This window comes from Scyliorhinus canicula, chromosome 16 (assembly GCF_902713615.1).
Source record: "Scyliorhinus canicula chromosome 16, sScyCan1.1, whole genome shotgun sequence".
In the NCBI taxonomy this organism is placed as follows: domain Eukaryota; kingdom Metazoa; phylum Chordata; class Chondrichthyes; order Carcharhiniformes; family Scyliorhinidae; genus Scyliorhinus; species Scyliorhinus canicula.
In genome coordinates this window covers 144,059,045-144,083,082 of record NC_052161.1, presented here as the reverse complement: position 1 = coordinate 144,083,082, position 24,038 = coordinate 144,059,045, and the positions used below count along the sequence as shown (strand labels likewise).

The 24,038-nt window shown below is 48.2% G+C and overlaps 1 protein-coding gene across 1 annotated transcript; it reads right to left on the bottom strand.

Moving 5' to 3' along the window:
- Window positions 1-5,921: 5,921 nt before the first annotated feature.
- Window positions 5,922-17,720, bottom strand: mul1b (mitochondrial E3 ubiquitin protein ligase 1b). Its single transcript, XM_038821431.1, has 4 exons — window positions 17,604-17,720; window positions 15,408-15,495; window positions 8,229-8,349; window positions 5,922-6,797 (listed from the first exon to the last, which is right to left on the bottom strand). The coding sequence occupies exons 1-4, from the start codon at window positions 17,712-17,714 to the stop codon at window positions 6,068-6,070; spliced, it is 1,050 nt and encodes a 349-aa protein (XP_038677359.1). The 5' UTR covers window positions 17,715-17,720; the 3' UTR covers window positions 5,922-6,067.
- Between the last annotated feature and the right edge of the window lie 6,318 nt (window positions 17,721-24,038).

The following is a 24,038-nucleotide window of genomic DNA, read 5'->3' as shown; positions in this document are numbered from 1 at the left end:
GCATTCAACTGAAATGTGCTGGTACCAGTATCCTAATGAATCATACAACTCCCTGTAGAGAGGGCTTAAATTAACGAATGGGGAGTGGTTCAGAGAAGTGGAGATTCGGAAATTACAGAGATAGACCAAGACACTAGTGCAGGGTAACGATATGAGTAATGACAACCCGTGTGACAAGAAGTGACAGAACAGATTTATATTCACTGGCATTTTGAAGAATGGGGGGATGGGGGGGGGGGGGAATCGCATAGAATCCTATAATATTCTAACAGGACTGGACAGGGTAGATGTCACAAGGATGTTCTCGATGGTGGGGAGTCCAGAACCAGAGGTCACAATATGAAGATTAGAGGTAGACCATTTAGGACGGAGATGAGGAGGAATTTCCTCACCCAGCGAGTGGTGAGCCTGTGGAATTCTCTACCACAGAAAGCCGTCGAGGCCAAAACATTGTATGTTTTAAAGGAGCTAGATATAGCACTTAAGGCAAAGGGAGGCAAAGGGAATCAAAGGATAAGGGGGGAAAGCGGAAACCAGTTAGAGTTGGATGATCATCCATGATCATAATGATTGGTGGACAATGCTCGAAGGTCCGGAGAGCCTCCTCCTGCTCCTATTTTCTATGTTTCTAGAGTGCCTCAGAAAATAGTCAAAGTAGACTAAAGAAAGTAAAAAGACATATTTAAATACTCTTTCTCCAAATGTTCATAACATTTATAAGAGGATGGGTAAATTGATAACACAAATAGAAATAAATGAGTATATAACAGCCATTACAGGTACGTGGTTGCAAGGTGACCAAGGCTGGGATCTGATTATCCAAGAGTACTTGCTATTTCAGCAGTAGAACAGTAAAGAAAAAAGTGAGATAGTTCGGTTAATACAGGATGTAGCCAGTACAACAGTGAGAAATGACCTTGGCTCAAAAGATAAAGCTGCAGAATCAGTTTGGGAGGGCTTTAGAAATAGCAAAGGAAAGGAGTCATGGTGGGAGTAGTTTATGGACTCTCTAACAGTAGCTATACAGGAGGACAGATTATGCACCAAGAAACGATGGGGCTTGCAGGAAAAGTACTGCAATAATCGTAGCTGTATCTAATCTTCATATAGATTGGACAAATCATATTGACAAAAGGTAGTATGCAGGATGTGTACATAGAGCAATATGTTCTGGAACCTAGCAGGATATTTTGAACCGATTACTGTATAACAAGACATTATTAATAAAGAGCTAATCATGAATAATCCTCTACGCAAATTCAGTTTGAGTGAGAAACGGGGTTCCATAGCGAGTGTCTTAAAGGCAATTACAAGGGTACGGAAACAACATTGGCTAAAGTGGACTGGGATATTTAAAGAAACAATTCATAATCCTCAACAAAGATATATTCCACTGAGGAAGAAATACTCTTCCAGAAGAATGCACCATTCATGGCTAACAAAGGAAGTTAAGAGTAGTATCAAATTAAAAGACAAGATATACAATGCTGCAACGATTAGTGGCAGACCAGAAGATCGGGAAAGTTTTCTGAAGTAGCAAAAAATTATTTAAGGAAGAAAATAGAGTGAGAAAACTAGGAAGAAATATAAAAACTGACTGCAAGCGTTTCTACACACCCACACACATAAAAATAAAGGAAAAGAATAGCTAAGTTGAGCATTGCCTGTCTAGAGGACAAGATTGGGAAATAAATAGTGGAAAGAGAGGAAGTGGCAGAGGCTTTGAGCAAGTGTTTTGCATCCATCTACACAGAAGATAAAAAATCCAAAAGTAGTAGAAAATCATGATGCAAAGTAGGGAAGAACACAGGAAAAAAATATAATAGGAATACGAATTGAACATAAACCAAATTCCCTGGACTTAATAAACTGCTTCCTCGGGTCTTGAAGTGACTGTTCAGATAGTTGCTGCATTGGTTATAATCTTTTAAAGTTCCCTAGATTCTGGAAGTGTCACAGTAGATAAGAAAACAGCAAATATAACACCTCTGTTCAATGAGGAAGACAAGAAACTATAGGGTCACTTAGCCTAACGTCTGTCAGGAAAATGGCAGAATCCATTAATAAGCTGGTAACAAAACATTTAGAAAATCATAATACAATCACAGTCAACATGGTTTTGTTAGAATTCTTTGAAGAATCAACAAGCCAGATGGACAAAGGAAACCGAGAAGACCTTGATTTCTAAAAGGCATTTGATAAGCTGCGACATAAACAATTATTACAATATTCATCAATTATTTGTATGAGGGAACCAAATATAAAATTTCCAAGTTTGCTGTTGGCATAAAGCTTGGTGGGAATGTGAGTGGTGAGGCGGATGTTAAGAGGCTTCAAGGTGATTCAGACAAGTTGAGTGGATGGCTGATTCAGCATGACATGGATAAATGTGAAGTTATCCACTTCCAACAGAGAAACAAAATGGCAGAGTATTACTTAAATGGTGATAGATTGGGAAATGTTGATGAGCAAAGGAAGTTGGGTGTTCTTGTGCACCAGTCACTGAAAGCAAGCATAGAGGTGCAGCAAGCAGTTAGGAAGGTTCATGGTTTTGTTACGATCCCAGTTGGTGTTATAACTGGACCAGAAGATCCCAGAATGGAACCTGGCTGTGGGCGGGTTTCTCCATCCCGCCAAGCCAGATTCCTGGTGCGGCACGCTGTTGGGATTCTCGTTATGCCGGCTGGTCAATGGGGTTTCCCATTGTGGGGCAGCCCTATGCCGTCGGGAAACCCCCGGGCTGCAGACAAAATGGTGAAGCCCGACGGCGGAGAATCCAGCCCCGTAACTTTTACTTTTTTTCATAAACGTGGAGGAACAGAGTCACTGGACTACTAATTAGTTTTAACAAGAAAAAACATTTAATAAACATGAAAAAGTTGGATTATGATACACACACCCCATTATCTTAACAATTACACACAGGTTTTAGGTTCAAAGATTGCAAAGTACATTTCAATCTATAATGGTCTCATTAACATAAAGTCCCTTTTAAGCATAGAAGATGACTGCGGTCAAATACACTCTCTACTCCGAACCTAACTTATCATCTGTAGATTTCCCCTCACAATCCCCCCAGCTGATGATCACGAGAGTTTCCCAATTTGGCTCACAAAAACACACTTTGAAATCTTCTCTCATAATAATGCTTTCCCTTGGTGGTTTGCATTCCAAAACCCAAACCAAGTTTTCCAAATGACACTTTTAAGCAAAGTTTCCACTGTACTTTCTAACAGTGAATCCAGTCCAGGATTTTACACCAATCCCTTTAGGATTTTTTTGTCTTGATTGCTGTGCAATCTGCTCATAGTTGCTTGAACTCTGATTCCGTTAACTCTGATTCCCAGACTATTAAAATGGCATCAGGGGGTTGATTTACCTTTGAAGGCTGCTGTCCCACTTTAAATCTGGTTACTCCAATTGTCCCTTTAACTCAGAACACTTTGTTTACGCTTCCGTGAATTCTTCTGAGCCATACCTTGGTCTCCGTTCACTTAAATGGATATTCCTCTAATTTATTAACCAGCTGACTTTAGATTTTCGGCATCTGTATTCTTAACCATTACGCCACAGTATAGCTTTTTTTCCCAGCAAGGCTGAGCACAATGTTCCCTCTTTAGCCACCAACTGCTTTGAGCAGAGTTGCGAGAACTGCCTTCTCTCTCACTGCCTATCTCCAACTTCAATCAAATTAGCTAAACTAAAACTTCTCTACCTCACAAAGGCCCAGTTGCTGAGCCACCACTGCTGATTTATTTATTTTTCATAGCATAGCCATTTCTAAGCATAATAGAAACACAGCTGGAACTTAACCAACTCTCTGACAAACACCTTTGTCCAGCATGAACCTAACAATATGCTTTACCCTTCTAGGCACGGAAACATTAAAGTAAAATGTCTACTGTTTACCAATACAAATAGAAATCCCTTAAAACTACCTGTTCTCTAGGGCAGCACGGTGGCCTAGTGGTTAGCACAGCTGCCTCACGGCGCTGAGGTCCCAGGTTCGATCCCGGCTCTGGGTCACTGTCCGTGTGGAGTTTGCACATTCTCCCCATGTCTGCGTGGATTTCGCCCCCACAACCCAAAAAAATGTGCACAGTAGGTGGATTGGCCACGCTAAATTGCCCCTTAATTGGAAAAATAATTGGGTAATCTAAAAAATTTTTTTTTTTTAAACTACCTGTTCTCCAAACAGAATGTTGGCCTTCATTGCGAGAGGATTTGAGTACAGGAGCAAGGATGCAGCTGTACAGGGCCTTAGTGTGATCACACCTGGGCATATTTGCCATGGAAGGAGTGCAGAGAAGATTCACCAGACTAATTCCTGGGATGATAGGATTGTTGTATGAGGGGAGATTGCATCGACTGGGTCTGTATTTACTGGAATTTAGAAGAATGAGAAGGGATCTAATTGAAATATATAAAATTCTGACAGGGCTGGTCAGAATGGATGTAGGGATGTTGTCTCCTCTGGCTGGGAGGGTCTAGAACAGGGGGTCACAGGGTATGGGGTAGGCCATTTAGGACTGAGATGCAGAGAACCTGCTTCACTCAGAGGATGGTGAACCAGTGGAATTCTCTACCACAGAGGCTATGGAGGACAAGTCACTGAATGTACTTAAGAACAAAATGTATAGATTTCTAGACTCAAGGTGTCAAGGGGTATGGGAGAGCGCAGGAGTATGGGGTTGAGATAGATGATGAGCCACGATCATACTGAATGGCCTGCTCCTATTTTCTATGTTACACAAGATGGCGTTGGTGGTGTATACTCACATGAAAAGAGAACTGCCTTACAGAAAACAGGCAGATAGATAATTTTCAGGTTGGCAGACTAAATAGCGGGGTGTCACAGGGCTCAGTGCTGGAGTCTCAACTATTTACAATCTATATCAGTAACTTTGTTGAGGGGATTGTCTATACTGTGGCCAAATTTGCCGATATTACGAATATAGGTAGGAAAGCAAGTTGTGAGCAGGATAGAAAGAGTCGGCAAAGAAATGTAAATGGGTGAAGTGAAAAGACAAAAATATATGTGCGAACATGTAAGCTGTCCACTTTGGCAGGCTGGAAAAATAGAAAAGAGTATTATTTAAATGGAGAGAGGTGTCAGAATGCTGCGGTAGAGGGATCTGGGTGTCCCAGTGCATGAATCACAGTCAGCATGCAGGAGCAGCAAGTCATTGGGAAGGGAGATGGAACATTAGTCTTTATTGTAACGGGGGTGGTGTATAAAAGTCTTGCTGCAACTGTACATGGGGTTGGCGACAGTACACTGTGCATATTGTTGGTCACCTTACATTGGAACCAACCAATTAGAAAGTTAATTAGGCTGGTTCCTGGAATGAGGAGATTGGCTTATGAGGAAAGGTTGAGCAGTTTGGGCCTATACTCACTGGAGTTTAGAAGAATGAGAGGTGGTCGTATTGAAACTAAAAGATTCTTGGGGGGGCAGGGGGGGGTGGACAGTATAGAGGCCGAGAGGATGTTTCCCCTGGTGAGGAATCGAGAACAAGGGGGGGACAATTTCAAACTAAGTGGTCTGCCATTTGTGACAGGAAGAGGAACTTCTCTCATAAGGTTGTTGATCGTTGGAAAGTTCTTCCAAGTGAGCCGTTGGGGCTGGGTCACACATTCAAGACCAGGTTAGACAGATGTTTGCCCAATAAGGGAGTCGAGGGTTCTGAGGAGTGGGCAGGAAAGTGGAATTAAGGTCACAGTCAAATCAGCTGTGCTCTTTGTGAACAGCAGGGAACACCCAAGGGGCTGAATGGCCTCCCCAGCTCCTATTTCTTACATTCTCATGGGATGCTGGCAAGAGATTTGAATATTAATTACAGGTAAAGGGGTAAACACGCCTTTCAGTAATGTCAGATCATTCATGCACAGGAATTGAAAAATGTAGAAGGAAAAACCCAAACAGAAATGAACTAACTTTACTGAGCATATATATTGCCACACCATTTTCTTTTTACATATAAATTGCTTTCATCTTTTTTGCACGGTACAATTTCATATCAGCATGCATTTTATTATAGAAAGAGCTGGAACAAAATGGGATTATTTAACTATTGTACAATGGGAGTATTCTGGAGATAACATTTCTACAAATGGGACATTTCTTAGGAATAGGCAGGGCTTCATAACAAGCCATACAAGAGCAGACATGGCCACACTCGAGGAACACACAGGACCGGTCCCTGGTCAGACAAATGGCACAAGCGTTTTGTGGGACCTCGTCCTCGGTCAGGTCAAGCTCTTGTAAACGTTGTTTCTTCACCGCTGACATTTCTCTCTGCAGCCTCGACTGTTCCTGTTCCATTTTGTACCATTTGTACTGTCGCCGCAATATGAACAATAATGTTGCACAAGTGATAATTCCGAACACCAAAGTCAGGATCTTCCACAGCTTTGCTTTGGATTCCTGCTTTCGAACGAGGGAATCAAAGTCCAGTCGGCTTAAGTAGTACTGCAGCCCCTGTTTCGGAGGCTGCAGCTTAATAACGTTACTGTCCAGTACAAGCTCCCCAACCCCAGTTATTATGTCCTTGTCTCTCAGCATTTCTTCAGTCTCTTGGATTCCCTTTGGCCGTTCCCCGCTGAGGTAATGGCCAATTATATCAGTAAATGTTTGGGCTGCAGGGTGAAACTTTTCAAACACAGTTTCGAGGTTTAGTTCGGATGACTCCAAGGGTTTTATTACCCTCACTGATACACCAGGGTTGTAGTCAGGAGGCACAAGGTCAAAGGGTACAGTGTTAGTCCTTTGATGGATAATCTTTTCACAGTCATTCCTGTTGAATGCAAAGTGAAATCTACAGATAAAGGATTACAAGCAGCAACTGCAGTATTACTGTGCACTGCACCAGTTTAACGCTCATTTAAGCCCACAAGACGTTTTATTCAATGTACTCCCAACTTGTCCCATGAAGAAAATACTGATTTCACCGTGTCATGTTTCTCTAAATTACTTTTCAGGCAAAGAAACCCGTACTGGCTCTTCATTCATTTTGGGCCTCTCCGATTGGCTCAATGATAAATAACGGGTTTGATTGGTGCAAGGAGTCCAGTCTGTGTCTGCAACAGTCTGATCAGAGGTGTAGACTAACGGCGAGATCTCCCTTGTTATTTCAAACACAGTTACTAAGGGATATACAGAGGCACCTTGCGTAATGCGCTTCCCATGGCAAATATTTCAGAATGAAAGGGAGACTGGGCACGGTTAAACAGGACCGAAACAGAGTTGGTGGCGAGAACAACACCGCTATTTAATGGCACTTTGAGCCTTGACGAGGACTCCCCACCAAGGCCACGCTTACATCAGGGCTCAGCAGTGCAGGAAGAGTATTCACAGCTCGGGGTGTCATTTTTAAATGCCAACCCAATCTTTCGACCCACCTCAGCTACCCCACTGCGGCCTCCAGACCCCCCACTGCACCCAACTTACCTCTGACAGGGTCCTCGAGCACCCCCTCACCCCACCTGTTAAGGGAAAAGTACCCAGTTCCCGATCCCTGGCACAGGCAACCTAGCACCTTGGCACTGCCAGCCCTACAGTGCCCCTGGCAGCGCCACCCAGGCACTCTGGCATTAAGGTGCCAGCTGGCAATGCCAAGGTGCCCAGCTGCCAGGACGAGTGTCAGGGTACTACTCTGCACAGAACCCGACCACCAAGGAACCTCCAATTGCCTGCAACACCCCCGACCCCAGGTGCCGTTACGCCTGGCCCACGTTTGTGTGGAAACCAATGCTAAACAGTGCCATGACGAGGTCTCCCGTTTGAATGTCGCAAATGACGCGGGAGGCCTCTTGTGAGATTTAACGGCCTTATTGCGTCAGGCACGGCGAGGCTGGTAAATCACGTCAGCTGTTTGCCAGTCCAGCATTGTCAATAACTGAGTAATGAAGTTCAACGTGGGGCCAATATTTACTTTTATTGAACAGCAAACCATAGGGCAAAATAAACCCATTAGCACAACTTCCACTGAGCTGGCTGCAGGCCTCGCGTTCCAATCAATGGAATCTTTTGGTGTCATTACTGGAACTGGAACAGCTTCTACAGGAAAAATTAAATGGCTGAGCCGGCAACTCTCCCCCCCCCCCCCCCCCCCCCCACCCCACCCCCCCCCCCCCCCCCCCCCCCGGCTCCGAGGGGCCAGCAGCCCCCCTCCCCTCCCCGAGGGCCGGCAGCCCACCTCCCCTCCCCGAGGGGTTGTGAAACTTACCAGATGTGGGTGGTTCGATTCCACACCATTTTATATTCCTTTAAAACAAGTCGTTGAATAACCCCTTTGCAGCCATCCACAAACTGGCTATTGAGGGTTTCTTTGATAGGGTTAACCGCACCTAAAGGACAAAAAACATCTATAATTACATTGCCAGCTAACTGCACATATTCTAGACACAGTTTTTGCAGCAATAGGCGAGTGTGTAAGAAATTACCATTGTTACCTGGCAAATCAGACTGCAACTTGTCAGACACGTGCGTGCACACTCAGGCACACACACACGCACGCACACTCAGGCACACACACACGCGCGCACACTCAGGCACACACACACGCGCGCACACTCAGGCACACACACACAGACAGACATGTGGAATGGCAGGAACTTGGGACAATTGTCCACTTGTTTTGAACTAAAGACAGTCGAATGAAGGCTGATGCATTCCGGAGTGAGATATATTAACAGCATGTTAGAGCACATCCCTGACTGTGAAAGATGATTTGATAAGTGTGAGGGCTCATTCCCTAACAAAATCATATGTTGCAAACTTTTTTTTGCTAATATTGTCTTTGTCTCCATGAATCCACTTGTATTTCTCAATCCTTATTTTGCTTTCTTGACATGATTTAAATCTAATTTAGATTTCCTGATGTGGATTTCCTGGTTTGGGCTCTGGGTACCTCAGTGAGGAATGTTCAGTCTGATTGGCTGAAGTATCTTGCTGTTCTTATCCCACAAGCTCTCTGTCGAGGACACAATGCTGGAACAGCCACAGGGCCATTGCAAGTCTCTGCTTTAAAGCTGTTTACAAATTGTGGGCAACTGTCAGCGAGATAGACGGAAAGTTCAGTTCCTTTGCCGTTGACGACAAAATCCAGCCCGTGTTGTTTCAGCCAATATTCTTTTAAATTACCATCAAGAATGGTACTTCAAATAACAAAGTATAGGAACAGGACTGAATAGCTGATACGAATATTTCACTGTTATTTACTGTGTCTTGTTCCCTCGGGTCAATGGGTCAATAATCAGATTCATACATAGATTTAAAATCATTAGCACGATATCTAAAGGGCAGAGGAGGTGATTTGTTTTTACTCCGTTATTGGCATCCGGAATTTTGTTTTATTAATTAATGGGATGTGGGCATCGCTGGGTCAGTATTTATTACCCATCCCCAAGGGCATTTAAGAGTCAACCACATTGCTCTGGGTCTGGAGTCACGTGTAGGCCAGACCGGGTAAGGACGGCAGATTTCCTTCCCTGAAGGGACACGAGTAAACCAGATGGGTTTTTACGACAATCGACAATGGATTCATGGTCATGAGACGCAGATGTTTACTGAATTCAAATTTTACCATCTGCCATGGCGGGATTGGAACCCAGAGCATTACCCTGGGTGTCTGGATTAGTGCAGCGCCAATACCACACTACATCACTGCCTCCCTGCAGTTCTATCCCAAAAGCTGGTGGAAGTTAATTCCATTAACAATTGTTAAAAGGGAGTCATTATGTACTTGAGGAATTTAAATAGTTACAGATGAAAAGCAGGGGAATGGGACTAAACGCCAGTGATCTTTCAAAAAGAGCTAGCACAGCACAATGGGCCAAATGGCCTCCAGCTATGTGGGTTTCTAAAATAATTGGGAGGATTCAACTGTCAACAAAGTTGAACCCTCAATAGAAACATATTAGTTTATTTGGTGCCTGAATAGACAAGTGCCCCGACATTTGCAGAAAAGTGCAGAGGATACTGGAAGTCTGCAGAGGGATTTGGATAGGTTAAGTGAATGGGCTCGGGTCTGGCAGATGGAATACAATGTTGACAAATGTGAGGTTATCCATTTGGTAGGAATAACAGCAAACGGGATTATTATTTAAACGATAAAATATTAAAGCATGCCGCTGTTCAGAGAGACTTGGGTGTGCTAGTGCATGAGTCACAGAAGGTTGGTTTACAAGTGCAACAGGTGATTAAGAAGGCAAATGGAATTTTGTCCTTCATTGCTAGAGGGATGGAGTTTAAGACTAGGGAGGTTATGTTGCAATTGTATAAGGTGTTAGTGCGGCCACACCTGGAGTATTGTGTTCAGTTTTGGTCTCCTTACTTGAGAAAGGACGTACTGGCGCTGGAGGGTGTGCAGAGGAGATTCACTAGGTTAATCCCAGAGCTGAAGGGGTTGGATTATGAGGAGAGGTTGAGTAGACTGGGACTGTACTCGTTGGAATTTAGAAGGATGAGGGGGGATCTTATAGAAACATTTAAAATTATGAAGGGAATAGATAGGATAGATGCGGGCAGGTTGTTTCCACTGGCGGGTGACAGCAGAACTAGGGGGCATAGCCTCAAAATAAGGGGAAGTAGATTTAGAACTGAGTTTAGGAGGAACTTCTTCACCCAAAGGGTTGTGAATCTATGGAATTCCTTGCCCAGTGAAGCAGTTGAGGCTCCTTCATTACATGTTTTTAAGGTAAAGATAGATAGTTTTTTGAAGAATAAAGGGATTAAGGGTTATGGTGTTCGGGCCGGAAAGTGGAGCTGAGTCCACAAAAGATCAGCCATGATCTCATTGAATGGCGGAGCAGGCTCGAGGGGCCAGATGGCCTACTCCTGCTCCTAGTTCTTATGTTCTTATGTTCTTATGTTCTTATTAAGATTTTTAACTGTTTGCACTTTTACTTGGTAATTTTATTGGGAGGACAAAGCTAACAGTAACCTACCTGCTGAGTGGACTAATCCTATCATTGCCACAATTTGAATCATGACATGAACAACATTGACAGCAGACAACCAGTAGATGGAGCACAAACCTTAGAACATTTTCCTTTGTTTAATTCACAGAATTGGTTTGACCACACGGAGTACTGGTGGACAGCTCTGTTCTCTATATTAGTAAAGACATGTGGAACTGGACAAGGATGATACCATAACGGAGAGAATATTGTTACCCAGAAAGGTTGAACGATATCGGGATTTCTGTTGAAAAGGAGAAGGCTGGAGGAGCTTTGAATGATTATCTGTTTGACAGGTTTGACATGGAAAATATGTTCCCACTTGTGGGCCATAGGTACAGGATAAGCCATGAATAAATCCAATAGGAATTCAGGAGAAATGTATTTACCGACAACAAGGAGTTTGAGGTGAAGCTGAATAACACAAGTAAGGGAATGGGGGGGAATGCTGGGTGGAAGGTTGTGTGGGACATACACACCAGTATGGATCAATAGGGCCGAATGGACTGGTTTCTGTGCTGCAAATACAACGTAGGACAGAAATAAAATCTTGCAACAGAAAAGGAGGCCATTTGGCCCATCATACACATGCCAGCTCTTTGGAAGAACTGTCCAATTAGTTCTACATCCTCAAATCTTCATCCACATCCCAGTATTTTCCTTCTCCTTTTCAAGTGTATATCAAATTCACTTGTGGAAATTGCTATTAAAACTTCTTCCCTCACCCTCTTAAGATTGTCTAGTGCAGCTCGTGACAGCTCTATGTAAAATATTTCTCCTCATCTTCCCTTTGATAACCGTGTTCTGTGGAATCTAGATGTGACAGGCCCAGTACTTAACAAAGCAACAACGAATCCTTTGTAGCCTTTACTTAATGCAATCTATTGGGAGTTACCTTGCTGTTCTTCGCTCAGCTCTGCTGCTGCACGGAATACGGCAGAGATTTTTATTTTACAAAAGGTACGAATGCTAAAATGATGAGATTGAAAATATGCAAAAAGTTCCAAACATTTAAAAAATCAAAGAATAGTGGTACAGGAAGTATAATCATGCCTGCCAACTAATTTCATTCCTCTAAACACCAGAGACATGGACCCGATTTACTCGGCTTCTCACCATTGGTCAATTTTCATATCCTGTGCCAACCTAGTGAACCTTTGCTGCATCGTCACTGATGCAAGTGTATCCTCCCTTAACTGTGGAGAATAAACTGTACAAAGTATTCCAAGTGTGGTTTCACCAAAGCGCCATGTAACTGTAGCAGGACTTTGCATCCCCTCCTCCACTCTCCCTGTCCTAGAGGCCAACATCTGCCTTCCTCATTGCTTGCTGTACTTGCATGCTGACTTTGTGTTCCTTGTACACCCAAGTCTCTGAATATTAACATTACAAGTTTCACACTTACATTCTGCTTTACTATTCTGTGAATAACCTCACTCTTCCCTACAGTATATTCCATCTGCAATCATACTGCCCACTCACGTAACCCGTCCACATTGCTTTGCAGTCCCTCTGCCCCTTCCCACATCATACCCATCCCACCTAGCCTGGTATCCTCAGCCAACTTATATACATTACCCACTCTCTTAAATTCAGTCTCTTCATTAATATAGACTGTAAATAGACGAGGCCCCAGCACGGATTCCTGTGGTCCTCCAGTAGTCAGTCTGCCAATTGGAAAAGGCCCCGTTCATATCCACTTTGATTCCTATCCAAGAACCAATCCTCTATCCACGTTAATAACGCCATGAGCCCTTATCTTGCCTATTCAACTTTTGTGTGGGATCTTTTCAAATGCATTTGGAAATCCAGATATACTACATCTACTGGCTCCACTTTACCTACCCTCCTTGCTACACTCAAAAACACATCGACAAACACTATTTCCTTTTTTGAAAACAATGTTGTCTTTTATTATATGATTGTGTGTGTGCGTGCGTATACGTGTTTCGGCCCACATCTGCCGTGAACCCAAATAATCATAGGTAAGTATAGCCCCCAGGGGAGGAGGGGGTGACAGGGACATGGCTGGGTAATACCCTGGCACTCACAGGGGCTCCCCTCTGGGGAACAGAGGACAGTAAGAAATCTTACAACACCAGGTTAAAGTCCAACAGGTTTGTTTCAAACACGAGCTTTCGGAGCGCAGCTCCTTCCTCAGGTGAATGGCGAAGTATGTTCCAGAAACATTTATATAGACAAAGTCAGAGATGCTGGACAATGCTTGGAATGCGAGCATTTGCAGGTAATCAAATCATTACAGATCCAGGGAGAGGGATAATCACAGGTTAAAGAGGTGTGAATGGCCACAGAAACCAAGGGGAAAGAGTGTTAATGGCAGTCCCCAGAGAGGACAAAAGGTGTGAGAGGCCAAACAGCAGAGAAACTATCAGAGGGTGAACTGTAGATGTGGGGGAGGGGAAGGCGGAAACAAAGAGGAGAAAGGTTAAGGAAAGGTGGATAGGATTGGGGGCGGTGGGGGGGGGGGGGGGAGAGATTAAAATATATTAAGAAAGAAAGGGTAAACTACAGTTAAAATGAAATGGGATGAAAACAAATGGGTCGAGGTGAGGTAGAGCTGATCATCTGAGGTTGTTGAATTGGATGTTCAGGCCGGAAGGCTGTAGCGTGCCTAACCGGAAGATGAGATGTTGTTTCCTCCAGTTAGTGTTGAGCTTCACTGGAACATTGCAGCAGGCCAAGAACAGACATGTGGGCATGGGAGCAGGGTCTTTTGTTAAAATGGCAAGCAACAGGAAGGTCAGGGTCCTGAATGTGCACAGACTGAAGATGCTGAGCAAAACGATCACCCAGTCTGCGTTTGGTCTCTCCGATATAGAGGAGACCACATTGGGAGCAGCGAATGCGGTGGACCAAATTGGAAGAGGTGCAAGTGAAAGACTGCTTAACCTGGAATGAGTGTTTTGGGCCTGGGATGTTAAGCATGGAAGAGGTAAAGGGGCAGATGTTACACCTTCTGCGATTGCATGGGAAGGTGCCATAGGTGATGGGAGAGTTACTGGGTTTGGTGGAGGAGTGGACTAGATTGTCTCGGAGGGAATGATCTCTGCGGAATGCTGACAGAGGGAGTGAAGGGAAGATGTGTTTGGTGGTGGCATCATGCTGGAGTTGGCGAAAATGGCGGAGGGTTATGCTTTGTTTACGGAGGCTGGTGGGATGAAATGTGAGAACGAAGGGGACTCTATCCTTGTTCTGGGAGGGAGTGGAGGGGGCCGAGTGTAGTGGCACGGGGGGGGGGGGGGGGGGGGGGGGGGGGGTGGACCGCACACTGTTGAGGGCCCTGTCCACAACTGTAGGTGGGAAATCACGGTTGAGGAAGAAGGAACACATTTTCGAAGCACCATTTTGGAAAGTGGCATCATCGGAACAAATGCAACAGAGGCGAAGGAGTTGAGAGAAAGGGATGGAGTCCTTACAGGGTGTAGGGTGTGAAGAGCTGTAGTCCAGATAGCTGTGGGAGTCAGTGGGCATGTAGTGGACAGTCTATTGCCGGATATTAGCACCCGGTTTCCCTGAATTTCTGTGGCTATGACTCATCATTCTCACTCCACAGTATAATTATTTCCCACTTTGTCTGTTAGCTTTGACAAAGAACCATCGGACTTGAAACGTTAGCTCTTTTCTCTCCCTACAGATGCTGCCGGACCTGCTGAGATTTTCCAGCATTTTCTCTTTCGTTTCGGATTCCAGCATCCGCAGTAATTTGCTTCAATTAGCATGGTAGCACAGTGGTTAGCACCATGGCTTCACAGCTCCAGGGTCCCAGGTTTGATTCCCGGCTTGGTTCACTGTCTGTGCAGAGTCTGCACATTCTCCCCATGTCTGCGTGGGTTTCCTCCGGGCGCTCCGGATTGCTCCCAAAAGTCCCGAAAGATGTGCTGTTAGGTGAATTGGCCATTCTGAATTCTCCCTTTGTGTACCTGAACAGGTGCCAGAGTGTGGCGACTAGGGGATTTTCACAGTAACTTCATGGAAGTGTTAAATGTAAGCCTACTTGTGACAATAAAGATTATTATTGTAACTCGCTGTCTGAAAGGGAGGCAGAAACCCTCAACTCATTTACAAGACGTGTGGGTGAGCACCGACGTTCAGTAACTTGCAGGACACAGACCAAATGCTCTGAAGCGGGATGAGGTTGGAGGATGTGTTTTTAGGCTGGCACACACATGATGGGCCAAATGGACTCTTTCTGTGCCGTAAACATTCCACGATCCCATGAAATGCAACGTTTTTCCTGATGGCTGACTGGGCTTAACTAGCCATCCTGTTTAATTGGGTCGTGTTATAATCTTTCACTGCTGCATTGGTCAACTGTTTGACTCTGTGTGCATCCAAAATACAGAACATCATTTGAAGAATTTCAATGCAGAACAATGATTTATCTCCTACCTTCAATTAATCCAATGAATGGAGTAAGAACCTACCTTCAATCACAGCATATGGAAGGCATTTTCCTGGGGCATGTGACAGAACACTCTTCAGACTTTGGTCTAAAGGAAACTTTGCTGTTTCCTAAAAATGCAAACAATCATAATCTTGATTATTGTCACCGGTCTGCTCACATTAACACTGAAGTGACTAAATGGAGATACTGTAAAGCCAGCTCCGTCCCTCTCCTCCCTGTCTCTGTGTCTGACTCTCTCAATCCAGCGGGAGGCCCCTAGGCCCCGCTGTGAGGCTCCGGGCCCCTGGGGAAAGGGGGGGGGGCCTGGGGAGAGGGGGGGGTGGCCTGGGGAGAGGGGGGGGGCGGCCTGGGGAGAGGGGGGGGGGGGGGGGCGGCCCTGGGGAGAGGGGGGGGGGGGGCGGCCTGGGGAGAGGGGGGGGGGCGGCCTGGGGAGAGGGGGGGGGCCGCCTGGGGAGAGGGGGGGGGCGGCCTGGGGAGAGGGGGGGGGCTGGGGAGAGGGGGGGGCAGGGGGCCTGGGGAGAGGGGGGGGCCTGGGAAGAGGGGGGGGCCTGGGAAGAGGGGGGGCCTGGGGAGAGGGGGGGGCCTGGGAGAGGGGGGGGGCTGGGGAGAGGGGGGGGCCTGGGGAGAGGGGGGGGGGCCTGGGGAGGGGAGAGGGGGGGGCCTGGGGAGGGGAGAGGGGGGGGGCCTGGGGAGGGGAGAGGGGGGGGGCCTGGGGAGGGGAGAGGGGGGGGGCCTGGGGAGGGGAGAGGGGGGGGGCCTGGGGAAGGGAGAGGGGGGGGGGCTGGGGAAGGGAGAGGGGGGGGGCCTGGGGAAGGGAGAGGGGGGGGGCCTGGGGAAGGGAGAGGGGGGGGCCTGGGGAAGGGAGAGGGGGGGGCCTGGGGAAGGGAGAGGGGGGGGGGGCCTGGGGAAGGAGAGGGGGGGGGGCCTGGGGAAGGGAGAGGGGGGGGGGGCCTGGGGAAGGGAGAGGGGGGGGGGGCCTGGGGAAGGGAGAGGGGGGGGGGGCCTGGGGAAGGGAGAGGGGGGGGGGGCCTGGGGAAGGGAGAGGGGGGGGGGGCCTGGGAAGGGAGAGGGGGGGGGGCCTGGGGAAGGGAGGAGGGGGGGGGGGGGCCTGGGGAAGGGAGAGGGGGGGGGGGGGCCTGGGGAAGGGAGAGGGGGGGGGGGGCCTGGGGAAGGGAGAGGGGGGGGGGGGCCTGGGGAAGGAGAGGGGGGGGGGGGGCCTGGGGAAGGGAGAGGGGGGGGGGGGGCCTGGGGAAGGGAGAGGGGGGGGGGGGCCTGGGGAAGGGAGAGGGGGGGGGGGGCCTGGGAAGGGAGAGGGGGGGGGGGCCTGGGGAAGGGAGAGGGGGGGGGGGCTGGGAAGGGAGAGGGGGGGGGGGCCTGGGGAAGGGAGAGGGGGGGGGGGCCTGGGGAAGGGAGAGGGGGGGGGGCCTGGGGAAGGGAGAGGGGGGGGGCCTGGGGAAGGGAGAGGGGGGGGCCTGGGGAAGGGAGAGGGGGGGCCCTGGGGAGAGGGGGGGGGGGGCCTGGGGAGAGGGGGGGGCCCTGGGGAGAGGGGGGGGCTGGGGAGAGGGGGGGGGGCTGGGAGAGGGGGGGGGCGCCTGGGGAGAGGGGGGGGCCTGGGAGAGGGGGAGAGGGGGAGAGGGGGAGAGGGGGGGGCCTGGGGAGAGGGGGAGAGGGGGGGGGGCCTGGGGAGAGGGGGAGAGGGGGGGGGCCTGGGGAGAGGGGGAGAGGGGGGGGCCTGGGAGAGGGGGGGCCTGGGGGGAGAGGGGGGGCCTGGGGGGAGAGGGGGGGGGGCTGGGGGGAGAGGGGGGGGGGCGGGGGGGAGAGGGGGGGGGCTGGGGGGAGAGGGGGGGGCTGGGGGGAGAGGGGGGGGGGGCCTGGGGGGAGAGGGGGGGGGGCCTGGGGAGAGAGGGGGGGGGGCCTGGGGAGAGAGGGGGGGGGGGCCTGGGCAGAGAGGGGGGGGGGGCCTGGGGAGAGAGGGGGGGGGGGCCCTGGGGAGAGAGGGGGGGGGGCCCTGGGGAGAGAGGGGGGGGCCTGGGGGAGAGGGGGGGGGGGCCTGGGGAGGGGGGGGGGGCCTGGGGAGAGAGGGGGGGGGGCCCCCTGGGAGAGGGGGGGGCCTGGGGAGAGGGGGGGGGCCTGGGGAGAGGGGGGGGGGCCCTGGGGAGAGGGGGGGGGGCTGGGGAGAGGGGGGGGGAGGGGGGGCCAGGGGGGGGGAACCGACCTGCAGCTGCCGGGCGGCGGCCCTCTTGCGGCGGTAAAGGGACCAACAGGCGGCGGTGAGGAGGGAGCCCGCGGCCGCGACAAAGCACAGCGGCTGCCCGGGAGTCTCCATGGCGACTGGCCCCGCCCCTAACCCCGGTCCCGCCCACAGGGAGCCCTGCCCCTAACCCCGGCCCCGCCCACAGGGAGCCCCGCCCCTAACCCCGGCCCCGCCCACAGGGAGTCCCGCCCCTAGCACAGCCCCGCCCACAGGGAACCCGCCCCTAGCCCTGCCCCGCCCACAGGGAGTCCCGCCCCTAACCCCGGCCCCACCCACAGGGAGTCCCGCCCCTAGCACAGCCCCGCCCACAGGGAGTCCCGCCCCTAGCACAGCCCCGCCCACAGGGAACCCGCCCCTAGCCCAGCCCCGCCACAGGGAACCCCGCCCCTAACCCCGGCCCCGCCCACAGGGAGCCCCGCCCATAACCCCGGCCCCGCCCACAAGGAGCCCCGCCCGTAACCCCGGCCCCGCCCACAGGGAGCCCCGGCCCCGCCCCTAACCCCGGCCCCGCCCACAGGGAGCCCCGCCCCTAACCCCGGCCCCGCCCACAGGGAGCCCCGCCCCTAACCCCGGTCACGCCCACAGGGAGTCCCGGCCCCGCCCCTAATCCCGGCCCCGACCACAGGGAGCCCCGCCCCTAGCCCAGCCCCACCCACAGGGGACCCCGCCCCCCCCCCCCACAGATTTAACAATTGTCTATCTCAGATTGGTTTGTGTGAGGTGAACATTCTCGGCTCTTCTCACTATTCTCACTGTACTCACTGTTCACCGTTTTCTCACTGTACTCACCATTATTACCATTCTCACTGTTCTCACTATTCTCACTGTCCTCACTAATACAGTATGCTGTGTACTCATCATTCTCACTATTCCCAATGTACTCACTATCCCCACTATTCTGACTATACTCACTGTACTCACTCTTCCAACTGTACTCACTATTCACACTGCTCACTATTCTCACAATTCCCACTGTTCTCACTATTCCCGCTGTACTCACAATTCTCATAGTTCTCACTATTCTCAATGTGCTCACTATTCTCACTGTTCTCACTATTCTCACTGTACTGACTGTTCTCACTACTCTCACTGTACTCACAGTTCTCAATATTCTCACTATTCTCACCATTTTAACTGTTATAACTACTCACTATTCTCATTAGTCACTGTTCTCACTATTCTTACTATTCTCGCTGTTCTCACTATTATCGCTGTACTCACTACTCACACTGTTCTCACAAATCCCATTATTCTCACTGTACTCACCATTATCTCTATTCTCACTGAACTTCTACTCACACTGTTCTCCCTAATCTCATTATTTGCACTGTGCTCACTATTCTCACTATTCCCACTGTACTAACTATTCCCATAGTTCTCAATATTCTCACTGTTCTCAATATTCTCACTGTACTCACTGTACTCGCTATTCCCACTGTACTCACTGTTACCACTATTCTCACTGTTATATTCTCACTGTTCTCACCATTTGCGCTGCACTCACTACTCAACTGTTCTCACAAATCCCATTATTCTTTTTTTTAATAAATTTAGATTACCCAATTATTTTTTCCAATTAAGGGGCAATTTAGCGTGGCCAATCCACCTACTCTGCACATTTTTGGGTTGTGGGGGCGAAACCCACGCAGACACGGGGAGAATGTGCAAACTCCACACGGACAGTGACCCAGAGCAGGGATCGAACCTGGGACCTCAGCGCCGTGAGGCGGTTGTGCTAACCACTAGGCCACCGTGCTGCCCTCAAATCCCATTATTCTCACTGTACTCACTGTTCTCACTATTCCCACTATTCTCACTGTACTCACCATTCTCACCGTTTTCACTATTCTCACTGTAGTCACTGTTCTCACTATTCTCACTGTTCTCACAATTCTCGCTGTACTCACTACCCACACCGTTCTCACAAATCCCTTTATTCTCACTGTACTCACCATTCTTACTGTATTCACTACTCACACTGTTCTCATTATTCTCACTGTACTCACCATTCTCACTATTCGCACTACTCACACTGTTCTCCTATTCTCATTATTCTCACTGTACTCACTATCCACGCGATTCTCACTGGACTCACTGTTCTCACTATCCCCACTGTACTCACTATTCTCACTATTCTCACAATTCCCCATATTCTCACTGTTCTCACTATTCCCACTGTACTTACTATTCTCACTGTAGTCACTGTTCTCACTATTTTCACTGTTCTCACTAATCTTGCTGTACTCACTATCCACACTGTTCTCACAAATCCCATTATTCTCACTGTACTCACCATTCTCACTATTCTCACTGTATTCAATGCACTCACTATCGCCACTGTTCTCACTGTACTCACTGTTCTCTCTATTCTCGCTGTATTCACTACTCACACTTTTCTCACAAATCCCATTATTCTCACTGTACCCACTGTTCTCACTATTCTCACTGTACTCACCATTCTCACTGTTCTCATTATTCTCACTGTACTCACTATTCTCACTGTAGTCACTGTTCTCACTATTTTCACTGTTCTCACTAATCTTGCTGTACTCACTACCCACACTGTTCTCACAAATCCCATTATTCTCACTGTACTCACTACTCACACTTTTCTCACTCTTCTCATTATTCTCACTGTACTCACTATTCTCACTTCTCACACTGTTCTCCCTATTCTCATTATTCTCACTGTACACACTATTCACGCTATTCTCACTGTACTCACTGTTCTCACTATCCCCACTGTTCTCACTACTCACTATTCTCACTGTACTCACTGTTCTCACTATTCTCACTGTTGTCACTGGACTCACTATTCTCACTGTATTCACTCTTCTGACTATTCCCACTATTCTCACTGCACTCTGTACTCACTGTTCTCATTGTACTCATTATTCTCACAGTTCTCACTATTCTCACTGTACTCACTATTCTCACTGTTGTCACTGGACTGACTATTCTCACTGTACTCACTCTTCTCACTATTCCCACTATTCTCACTGTACTCACTGTTCTCTCTGTACTCACTATTCTCATTGTACTCATTGTACTCACTGTTCCCACTATTCTCATTATTCTCACTGTTCTCACTATTCTTGCTGTACTCGCAATTCTCACTGTTCTCATTATTCCCACTGTGCTCACTATTGCAACAATTCTCACTGTACTGACTGTTCTCATATTCTCACTGTACTCACCATTCTCACTATTTTCACTGTACTTACCATTCTCACTATTCTCACTGTACTCACTGTTCTTACTATTCTTACTGTTCTCACTATTCTAGCTGTACTCACTACTCACACTGTTCTCACTATTCCCATTATTCTCACTGTACTCACCATTCTCACTATACTCACTCTCACACTGTTCTGACTATTTTAATTAATCTCACTGTACTTACTGCTCTCACTAGTCTCACTGTTCTCACTATTCGTGCTGTTCTCACTATTCTCACTTGTCTCACTGTACTCACTGTTCTCACTATTCTCACTGTGCTCACTATTCCAACTATTCTCACTGTACTGACTGTTCTCCCTATTCTCACTGCTCTCACTATTCCCACTGTACTCACTATTCCCATAGTTCTCAATATTCTCACTGTTCTCACTATTCTCACTGTACTCACTATTCTCACTGTACTCACTATTTTCACTGCGCTCACTATTCTCAGTGCTCAAAATTCTCTCTATTCTCACTGTTCCCACTGTACTCACTATTCTCACTGTACTCACTGTACACACTTCTCACTATTCTAACTGTTGTCACTGTTCTCACTGTACTCACTGATCTCACTATTATCACTGTACTTTCTACTCTCACTGTACTCTCTGTCCTCACTTTTTTCACTATTCTTACTGTAATCACTAATCTTACTATTCTCACTGTTCTTCCGTACCCACTATTCTCACTATTTTCACTGTTCTCACTTTGGGAAGTTAGCAAGGTCAAGAAGCTACTTTCAGACTAATACTGGGCTAAGCCTTCTGTAATGCTCAATCCGCAATTACTCAATTACCGTATAATCAGCTACCAGTCGGCAATAGCCGATTGATGGATTTGTACCTCAGTGACGCTGGACTGAAGATGTAATACAGAAACAAAAGAAATTTTGCATGACTGCATCGGCTCTCGCAAACTTCTACAGATGTGCCACAGAGCAGTGTTCTTCAAACTTTTTTTCCGGGGACCCATTTTCACCAACTGGCCAATCTTCGGTACCCAACCCGGGCGACATTTGCGACCCACGCCGACCGACATGCGCGACCCACCATTTTCTCTTACCTTGTTTGCTGCTGACAAAAATGGAGGAAATGGTTTTGGGTCCCTTTGGCCCTCGTACACGCTCCTCCAATGGAACCTGTTGGATGAAGGTGAAGCTTTCCGGTGTCGGAAAGTATGGAATCTCCAACTGTCCAAATTCCTGCATTTTTTTCCTGTAAAATTTCATCAAATAAACCCCCCCACCGAACTTGTATCAAAAAATAAAAATTAAATGAATAAAATAAATGAATAAAACCCCCCGAACTTGTCAAACAAAAAGCTGCGACCGTTTAAACAAAAAACGGCCGCATTGTGCATGCGTGCCCAATCATTGGCACGCACACGCATAGTTTTGCACATGCGCGCCGATGATCTGGCACGCATGCGCTGTGCGGCCGCCTTTTTTTTTACACGTTTGTGGCCATTTTGAAGGCTGCTTGCTGCCGGCGTTCTTAACAGCCCACTGCTGCGGCTGTTGCGCGCAGATATTCACGATCGGGAGCGCAGCGACGGATGTCTCTGCGACACTCCCAACACCCGCCCGCTACCCACCCGGTCGTGCCTCCGAGTTTGACAATGCATGCCATAGAGAGCATCCTATCTGGCTGCATCACAGCCTGGTATGGCAACTGCTCGGTCCAAGATCGCAAGAAATTCCAGACTGTGGTGAACTCAGCCCAACGCATCACCCAAGCTTGCCACCCGCACATTGATTCTGTCTACACCTCCCGCTGCCTCAGGAAGGCAGACAGCATTGTCAGAGACCCCCTCCCACCCAGGCATTGCCTTCTTCCAGACCCTTCCATCAGGCAGAAGGTACAGAACAAAGAAAAAAGAAGTCTGTTCAGACATAGGAACAGCTTCTTCCCCACAGCTACAAGACTCATCAACGACTCCCCCACAGACTGATCTGTTCGCTGTAAGAACACTATTCACGACGCCCTATTCTGCTCTTGCTCATGTATTTGCTTTGTTTGGCGATTATTCTTTTGTCTACTGTGCACGTACTGTGTACGTTCCCTTGGCCGCAGAGAAATACTTTTCACTGTACTTCGGTACATGTGACAATAAATCAATCAATCAATAGTATTTTTAAAGGATAGGCTTGCAGACCACGGAGGTATAAACAAGAGCTTTATTGGGAAGGATTTTTCACATAGGCTGCTAGATTAGACTGCTAGCATGCCCAAACTCCCGATGACATCATCAATACATCACGTGATCAAACTCTTAAAGTGACCTTGTTCCAACTAGGAGCAAACGTGAATACAAAACACTTTTCTCCTCCTTTACATTAGAGGCTCCTGCAATGGAACACAATATCACATTAACATTCAAAATTTACAATATGAGCAATTAACAATACAACAGTCAGTAAGTTAGATGTTTTGGAGGAGGCAGTGGCGTGACATTGTGGTATTGTCACATGTATTTGTCAAGATGCCCCTTAAACGTCACTATCGTCCCTGCTTCCACCACCTCCTCCGGCAGTGAGTTCCAGGCACCCGCTACCCTCTGTGTAAAAAACGTGCCTCGTACATCTCCTCTAAACATTGCCCCTCGCACCTTAAACCGATGTTACCTATAACTGACCCACCCACCCTGGGAAAATGCCTCTGACTATCCATTCTGTCCAAGCCTCTTACAATTTTGGATAAATAATTTTGAGATATAGGCTGCTCTCCGTTCCATTCAGCCGATTGGTTGGTGCATTTGCAGCTGCTTATTTTTTCTTTCCTCTGCAGTGTTTTCTGTGTAGTCTCTGCGGAAACCAGTGTTTTCCATGTACGGTCTGTGGAAACCAGTGTTTTCTGTGTACGCTCTGTGGAAACCAGTGTTTTCCGTGTACGCTCTGTGGAAACCAGTGTTTTCTGTGTACGCTCTGTGGAAACCAGTGTTTTCCGCGTACGCTCTGTGGAAACCAGTGTTTTCTGTGTACTCTCCGCTGAAACCAGTGTTTTCTGTGTACGCTCTGTGGAGACCAGTGTTTTCTGTGTACTCTCCGCTGAAACCAGTGTTTTCCGCGAACTCTCCGTGGAAACCAGTGTTTTCTGTGTACTTTCTGTGGAAACCAGTGTTTTCCATGTACGCTCTGTGAAAACCAGTGTTTTCTGTGTACTTTCTGTGAAACCA